General features: G+C 38.5%; 1 protein-coding gene across 1 annotated transcript; it reads left to right on the top strand.

The window, feature by feature from the left end:
- The first annotated feature begins 1,166 nt into the window (after nt 1-1,166).
- Nucleotides 1,167-6,163, top strand: gja10b (gap junction protein alpha 10 b). Its single transcript, XM_015353348.2, has 2 exons — nt 1,167-2,889; nt 4,171-6,163. Exons 1-2 carry the CDS (start codon nt 1,381-1,383, stop codon nt 4,207-4,209), a joined length of 1,548 nt encoding a protein of 515 aa, XP_015208834.1. The 5' UTR covers nt 1,167-1,380; the 3' UTR covers nt 4,210-6,163.
- The last annotated feature ends 2,870 nt before the right edge of the window (nt 6,164-9,033 follow it).

The following is a 9,033-nucleotide window of genomic DNA, read 5'->3' as shown; positions in this document are numbered from 1 at the left end:
AGGGAACAAACAAGTTATGACTGGGGTGAGTGAGGTCAGACATAATTCTGTCAGACATAATAATTACACTTTTAATATTAAACATGTTTCAGTAATCATTTGAGTAAGGTGTTGGAATAACAATTAACAGTAAACCTGCCTCAAGAACTGGAATTGTTCAGTCCTCTCTGGAGATATAATTTCCAGTTTATCCCTCAAAACCTTTTAACATCACTTCTTTTTGGGTTGTATCGCTGCTGCTTTATCACTTAAGCCTCAGAGTTCTAACTGTAAAATCTCCAGATACCAAAATGTTAAGAAAACATTAAATGCATAGCTTGTATTTTTTGTTTGTCGTATTTTCCGATGTACACCTCCCTAAGCTCTTGTAAAATATTTGCTAAAAAAACATGCAGAAGACCCTGAACCTCATCATGGTATTGTCTTGTTATGCAGTAGTAGTGGTTTATCATGGTTTTAACAGCTATAAGATTTAAAAGGAAGTCAGCAATTCCTTAATTCTTCTTTTTCTCTTTTTAGAATGGATTAAAACATGTGGCTAGTACATTTTTATCCTGTTCAAAATTCTTAATGCGTTCAGATGCGCTAGGTGACCCACCTGAAACTGTTTCTTGCATTAAAAACGTACTCGCCATATTTAATAGGGTTCAGCTTGGGTGACAGCTTCAGAACACCACAAAATGAACCAGAGTGAATTTGGTTGAATACTTTTAAAGGTTTTACACGTTTGTACTTGGGCGTTTTATTCATATGACTGGTAGACAAACCGTGGCTTAAAATAGAACCACCATGCAGCTGACTATGAAATCGGACATGACTTATTGATCATCTTGTCTGGCTGTACACAGCACAGATTAGGCATTAGAATAGGCAGGGATTTGCATCGTTGATTTATGAGGTCTAGAAAAGTAAATGCTTTACTTTTCAAACAACCCCTTTGAAAGCTAATATGGAATCTACTGTAGAAATGTGAAATTAAACGAACACTTATAAGGTTTAGAGATCAGAAATGTGTTATTGATGGCACCAGAAACTACGTGTTAGGCTGGCAGTGCGCTTTGCAACAGTTGCATGGTAAATCTTGCTGCAAGGCATTGTTCAGTCAACTAAAGATCAATTTCTATATATTCTCAACTCTGCATCCCAGGAGCTGTTAGGCATTTGGAGTGCAGGGGTGTACTGTGTAGCAGGTGAATTCTGGACTTAAAACATCTATTCCATGCAGGATGATCAGACTGGAATAGATCCTAAATTACATTTTTGTATGTCGTTTTTTAAGTACCTGGATGTTGAACTTCACCCCTTGTATTTAACTCCGTTTTGTGCCTGGCGTCTGACAGTCTTGATTCTTTTTATTGTAAGGAAATGCGGCACTGAAAAATGGGGGACTGGAACTTGCTCGGCAGCATCTTGGAAGAAGTCCACATTCACTCTACCATAGTGGGGAAAATATGGCTGACCATCCTCTTCATATTCCGGATGCTGGTTCTGGGAGTGGCGGCTGAAGATGTCTGGGACGACGAGCAGAGCGAATTCATTTGCAACACGCAGCAGCCCGGGTGCAGAAACGTCTGCTATGACAAGGCTTTCCCCATTTCCCTGATACGGTACTGGGTACTGCAGATCATCTTTGTCTCTTCGCCCTCCCTGGTGTACATGGGTCACGCACTCTACCGGCTGAGAGCGCTGGAGAAGGAAAGGCAGAAAAAAAAGGCTCAGCTGAGGGCTGAACTGGAGGAGATTGAACCTCTTCTGGAGGAGCACAAAAGACTGGAGAGAGAACTGAGAAAGTTGGAAGAGCAGAAGAAAGTCAACAAAGCACCTCTAAGGGGCTCCTTGTTACGGACGTATGTTATCCATATCCTAACAAGGTCAGTGGTCGAAGTTGGCTTTATGGTGGGCCAATACGTCTTGTACGGAATCCAGCTGGATCCGTTGTATCAATGCGAAAGGATGCCATGCCCAAACGCGGTGGATTGTTTCGTTTCCAGGCCGACCGAAAAAACCGTTTTCATGGTTTTTATGATTAGCATTGCTGCGGTTTCGCTGTCTCTGAACCTTCTTGAAATTTCCCACCTGGGAGTGAAAAAAATCAAGCAAAGTCTCTACGGGATCGACGGGAAGCAAGGCGCCGACGAAGACAGTGTTTGCAAATCCAAGAAAAACTCTATGGTCCAGCAAGTGTGCGTACTCACGAACTCTTCGCCACACAAAGTGATGCCATTGACGCAGACAACGTACAAAATCCTTCAGGAGGGACAGCTGGAACCCCTGCCCATTTACATGCCCTCGGCTGGATTTAAAACGTTGAATGGGCCCAGTGACGCCAACAACGAGGTTTTGAGAAACAACAACAACTGCGGGGGCCGAGACCAGGCGGACGGCCCCGAACCGCAGCCAAGGCACTTCCGAGAAGCCAGTCACGGAGACCTCCGCGCTCAGCACCAGGAGAAAACTTCGGAAAGCCGCAATACTTTAGAAAACCGGGACCACTCGTGCAGCAGTGATGACTCCAATAGCAGGTTCCACCATAACGGCATGTGTCCCAAGAACTACAACCTTTCCAAGCACGGCGCCCCCTCTGCCAAGGCTTCTTTCCAGTCGAGCCAGCTGGAAATCCCCGCCGCTGTGCGCAACGCGCTGCGCATCCAGAGCCGGGTGAGCTGCGGCAAGGACTACAGCGAGGACCGGAGCGATTCTCCGGACAGCGGGCACTACCCTTCCACCAGGAAGGCGAGTTTTATGTCCAGGGTGGTGTCGGAGAGCAAGCTGGCGAGTCGGTCCGCCAGCCCCGACTCCAGAAGCGGCTCTGGATCCGAATCCAAGCGGCTGGGAAAAGGAGAAAGCCCACCGATCACCCCTCCTCCGTCGGGGAGGAGAATGTCCATGGCAAGTAGACGAACCACAAGACCCGCCGGGCCTTCCGATCCGATCACCTTGGAAAAGATATTATAATTGCCCCCCTCTTTAACATAACGCCTGAGTTCCGACTCTGTCGGCCGTTGTCCGTTTCTAAAGCTCTCAAAGCCTGACGTTTCTGGGAACACGTTTCTGGGAAATAGCGAAAAGGGCGCTAACGGCGAAATCAGTCAACTCTCCTTCTCCTCTTAGAGATGAACGCATTCACTGATTATATGAGTGACACCAGAAGTATACAAATGATAATCCACAGATTTATATAGTAAATTTGACATTTTAAAGTATAACGCATAATAATGACATCTCGTTCCTCATAATTATTCTTGCGCTGGGCGGGGAAGGTTTTGGTTCCAGACTTTAACTGGTTTTGTACTTTTGGTCAACTTTCATCACACAAATATTTATTCCCAAATACCCAGCTTTATGCAAATATGTGCCGAATTAATATTGTTTTGACAAGAGTATCAGGCGAGTGTAAGATGAGCTCAAAATGATACATTATTATTGATGGTTCTACTATGACCAATGCCGGTAATGGACATTAGTTTTATTGTCGTTCAGGTAGGTAGCTGCGCCAGCATGCGTAGGCTGCAAAGGAACAAGTAGAAGGCTCCACAGCCAAAACGTTGTGTTTTCTTTCTTCTCTTTTCAATTTGGAATAAACCTATCACTTGTTAGTTTATTGTTATAATAATGAAATGAGCTAATTTGCCAAATAGGCATGCAGTTAAAAATGCAGTTTTACACATGTGACCTGTAAGCTGTGAAAATGAAGACCAATTCTCATTTTCCAAGAAAAAGTTTTAGAACTCCAAAAAAAGAAATACCATTTAAAAAGAAGTAACATTTCTGAAGTCCAATCTCAAGTTTTGAAGTTTATACGTAACTTTTCTGTGAAGTGGGGCTTAAATATGAACCTGATTAGTGACCTAAGCACACAAATCTCACATTTCATGTTCAAAAAATGTTCCAAGGTACCAACAAACTTTTTTCTGATAGCGTGTATTGCAAAGCGTGCCTAATAAAAAAAAAACTGTTGTTCCTCTATTTTACCAACAGTCTTCAATGTGAATAAGCTGTACAACTGTATTTAATTATACCAACTAGCATGTTAATAATGCAGTACATTTTAAGTTTGTTCTTTTATATTTACATTTTAAAAGAATTAAACTCTAAGTACACTCTTACATATCAGGTAGACTGTTAATACCAAGGAATCACACCTGAAAAGTCTTATTTTTCTTTTTTCAGAGCATGATCTTGGAGCTTTCATCCATCATGAAGAAATAAAAATTGAAAACTGAAGAATGAAGGCGTACAACAGTGCTACAGTTGTTGAACAGGGCTCACCAGGAGACCTCCCTGAAACACCTTACATTGTTCACAATTGCATTTTCATAAATTAACACTTTGCTTTCTGCTGAGTTCAAAGGCTGTACTAAGGGTGAAAAATGCTGGCAAGTCTATGTAGTGCTATTAATGCCTGTTTTTCTAACTTAGATTTTTCTTCCATATACAGTAAATATTTAAAGCACTTTATAATGATCGCATTTCTGTTTATTGTAAACTTGATTTCTACCTATTTTAACCTGGGAGGTTGCTTATCATAGCAAAGGAAGAAACTGGCAGAAACGAGACACTAATATGCTCTTTGTATAACTTGCTGGACAAAATAACCTTAATTTTCACCCTTCCGATTCAGCAGCAAACGAGAGGCAAGCTTATCTGAAGTTTTCACACTACAAGAAGCTGCTTCTTGCTTGGTAATAGGAAGAATGTTTTAGAAATGAGTACTAAATGAAGCAGTTACAGAAATGCTGATTGAATGCTGCTCTTATATTCATCAATGACTATGTTAAGATACTGTATAGTCCTGCTTCCTTGCTTCCTGGAAGTAAACTAGCCAACAGTGAAGTACTGTATTCAGAATAAATCGCGATTACAGGAGAGTTAGAATTGCTGGGCAAGTTAGAAGCAGCCTAGAAAATTGCACAGGTGTAAATTACTGATTTGAGAAATAGAACATTTCTATTGCATGTTATTGTGAAATTTAAGTTTAAGGGCTTTTTCTTCCAGTTTCCTTGTTAGAAGACAGAAATGAAACCACCTAATATCTTGGGATGTTGTTGATCAAACTTGAGTTTTACAGAACGTAAGTCTGGAAGGTTCTTTTTAGTGGGCAGTTTGAAGTGCATTCATTTATGTGATTTTATGCAGATTTATGCAGAAGAGAAACCAGCCAGTACCAGCTGAGAAGAGTGATCCACATGCTCTGTATATAAATTATATAACATTGCCATGTGGCTCTTACTAGTAACATTTTAGCACTTTCAGACTTTTTAAACAAGTTTATCCATTCTAATATCATAATTACAAAGTAATGTATGTCCTCTTTACTTACCAAGTACTATTGCAGCTTTTCTGTAATAAAAATACAAATTTTGTGTTAAAATCAAAGTAATCAGTGCACTCAGTAGGAGAAATGTTAAAATATGTTGTCCCTTTCTTTACAATAGATAGTTAAACATGAAAAAAAAATGAATATAAGTAACCCACACTTTATTTCTTTAAAAGTATTTTGATGTCAGGGAAATTAAAACTACAGAAAATGGAACTGTAGCAAAATTCCAATCATGGCCAATTTCAAGTTTTTTTTGTCAAATGGCATGTTTAAATGGAGTGTTCTAAAAAAATAAAGAAAAAAATAATGCATGGTAGTTGAAAAACGGTTCATAACATATAGATACTTTAAGGCACATATATTTGACATCCCTTTGTAAGTTTCTTTGTCATACACTGCTTTATTCTCTAGATTGAGGTAATTATGAATCTTTCCTTTCTAGAATCATTATGAATTAAAATTAAGGAAAAAATGTTCTGATTTATTGACCTTAAAATAAAAAATAAAAATCTTTTGACAATCAATTGAATAGATATAATGAAAGCCTTAGGTTAAGAACCAGTAGATAATGCAGGTTCTTTAAAGGGGCGTTTTAATAACATTCATAGCTTTGTAGGAATATGCCATTGGAGGCTGAGATATTATAAGTATCAAAAACAAGATTAAAATCATGTTTCATTTAAATCATAACTTGGGGAAATTAAATGCCTTGTATTTGGAAACAGAAGAAAGTGGAAAGATCTTGCAAAATGTTTTCAATATTGTCATGTCAGTCATCGGATCTAAATAAAGCAAAATACCCTGCAGACAAAACGTTGATAATTTTCTTAACTTTCATCTGGAGTAAAATAATTAAATGGACATTTTTCTGTTTTAAAACGTTTTTCAGATTGTGAGGTTGTCTGTTTTTATTTCAAATAGTATATATTTTTATAACATTAACTAGGCTTTGTCTACAAACATACCACAAATGAAGTTTGGACTGTCAGGCTCGTATGGCATTTACAGTTCTTTATAATGATTTTTTGCAAATGTTATTTTCCCATAAAGTATGTCTTTGGCAAATTGACACTACAGCTATTTAAACTGAACCATATTTTCAAACATAAAGGGCCGATGGTGTGTACAAACATGACACAATTTTGTAGTGCCCTCCGTGTTTTCCAATGCTATTATTTTGTGTTCAGGCATCCAGAGCATGCAGAAACATATGTCCCATGATCTTCAGACGATGAACACTGCAAAAACTAAGAAACTGACTACTACAGACATGGATGCGACAGCAGTCAAATCTAATTTTTGCCTTAATGTCAAGAAATTTGTGATAATTTGATTAATATGGATGTTAAGAACAATATACATTTTTTGGCTAACTCATTTACACTAATATACACATTTGATCATATTGGAACAACCCAGTGATTTCATGTGAATGCAAGTATTGAGACACACTCACTCTGCCCTCAGAGAACAGACGTAAATTGAGTAAACAGCAGGATTTGAGGTTATAACTGCATGGAGTCTGTGGCTCATTGAGCTCGCCCATGTCTTTGTGTGATCATTTGAGCTGCTTGTCGGGAGCCGTTTTGAGTTCCTGTTTATGTGTGGGGTGTTCTTCTGGGTTCCAGCTTTAATTTAAATTGGTTAAAAATGCTACTCAATTGGATTTACAGCTGGTGACTCTTGACCAGTCTAATGAACTCCTTGCCTGAATTGGTCTTATGTTATTGTGTAGCATAGTCTCATAAACGCGGAACAAATTCTGTAATTCCAAGCAAATTCGGAAGCATATAGGAAATAATATCATAGCCTAGGCATGTGTAGTCATTTTTGGAACTGGCTTTCATGATGTACAGTGCCTTGCAAAAGTATTCAGACCCTTCCACAGTTTTCACATTTTGTTGCTGCAATATTACTATTTGCCATACTGTATGTACAACCTACTTCATATATCTAAAGCAAAAAAATAAATAGATTATGTTGTAGAAAAACAGAACTCGTGACTGCAGAAATAGTCAAACTTTTTTTGCTGTGGAAAACTGACATTTTGGAATAGAAAATTAAAATGACTTGAACATGCCACATAATAAGTGGTGTCCTTTGTCTGTGAGCAATAGTAGAAGTTCAAAACAATGACTTCACTATAAATATACAGTACCTGTATCTCTGCATGGTCCCTCCACCAGGTAGTGAATTTCAAGCAAAGATTCAACCATGAAGACCAAGGAGCTTTCAAAACAACTCAGGGGTAAAGACACGGATCAGAAGAAGTGCACAGAAAACATTTCAAAGACCCTTAATGCCCCTTTGAGCATGGCAAACTTGATCATTAAGAAGTGAAAGGCATCCCAACACTGGCGATATCAGGCTGTCCCTCCAAACTGACCTGCTGGGCAAGGAGGAAACCAATTAGTGAATCTACTTGGAGGCCAACGACAATGTTAAAAGAGCTACAGGGTTCAATGGCTGAGATGAGAGATAAAGCTCATCAATAAAGAAGATCCTATTTACTCCACAAAGCTACAGTGGACAGTCCCAGCGAAAGGTCTGACTTGAATCATATTGGGAATCTGTAGCAAGACTTGAAAACAGCTGTCCAGAAATGATCCCCGATCATATAAGCTAAGCCAATTAACTTTAGAGAGCTTGAGCAAATCTGCGGAGAAAAACGCGCACAAAGTGCAATGACCCGATGTGTCAAGTTGATCCCGACTCAAAATGACTTGCGTCTGCAAGTGCTGCCAAAGGTGCTCCCATCAAATACTGGGTTCACTGCTCTGAATATTTATGAAATAAACATTTCCTTCTGTTTTTGCTGACATTTTCTGTAAGTTAAGTTAACCTCAGACTCCTAAACATTCATGTTTTGAAAAGTGAACTTTAAAAAAATGGGTATGCGTCATTTCATTTTCTTACAGTTACAGACAGCCATGCAATAGATGGTACTGTATATGTACTACCTCTCTTTTAACAATTATGATCCTAAACAAAAGCTGAGAAACAGATGCAAAATATAGATTGAAATTAGTTTTAGTTAGAGTTAGCATTCTATAAAGGAACAAGTAGTAGGTTTATTCCATGCTGAAAAGAGAAGAGAGAAAACACAACGTTTCAGCTGTGAAGCCTTCTTTCTTTTGTGTAGCTTTAACCGGTTGTTTCAAGGATAAAATAAAATACAAGAGAGCAGAATAAAACCCACAAAGATTGTTATACTTGATATGTTCTTTATTTCATTAACAGAAATGGTGTCTAGACAAAAAAATCAGTAATTTTATAACACTAGCAATTCAAATGAATGAAAGGGGATTTTTTGCACAATACTGTATTTACAATGGGTTTAGGGAGTCATTAAATTCATTAGGATCATGTAGCAATTTTGAAAATAAAAACGGTAAAAACTCTTAGTAACAGAAAAAGCAAATAACAGCTATCTCAAATCGACAATATTAACACAAAAACACAGTCTTCTAGAAAAAAAAATAACTTGGAGACTACAAGCTTAAGAACCAGTACATTAAAAAATGATGCACCAAATCTACTAATACAATAATCCCATAGAATCTGTGTAAAAAGCATGTAGAAAAAACACCTGATGCAGTTTGTTGATACAGTCATTGACCAGTTATGAGAGGTATGAAGGATTTTACAGGTAGATAAGTGTGAGAAAGTCCATACTGTTGACAAGGGGGTGGGGGGCTTAGGCCCCTGCATAC

This window comes from Lepisosteus oculatus, chromosome 2 (genome assembly GCF_040954835.1).
Source record: "Lepisosteus oculatus isolate fLepOcu1 chromosome 2, fLepOcu1.hap2, whole genome shotgun sequence".
Lineage (NCBI taxonomy): Eukaryota > Metazoa > Chordata > Actinopteri > Semionotiformes > Lepisosteidae > Lepisosteus > Lepisosteus oculatus.
The sequence above is the reverse complement of the archived record's forward strand: the minus strand, read 5'-3'. Positions and strand labels throughout refer to the sequence as shown.

Bases quoted from the DNA above. Each gene is read 5' to 3' on its own strand.
- gja10b (XM_015353348.2), top strand. From the start codon at position 1,381: ATGGGGGACTGGAACTTGCTCGGCAGCATCTTGGAAGAAGTCCACATT. The intron at 2,890-4,170 runs GCAAGTAGACGA...TTCTTTTTTCAG, and splicing joins CGGGGAGGAGAATGTCCATG to AGCATGATCTTGGAGCTTTC.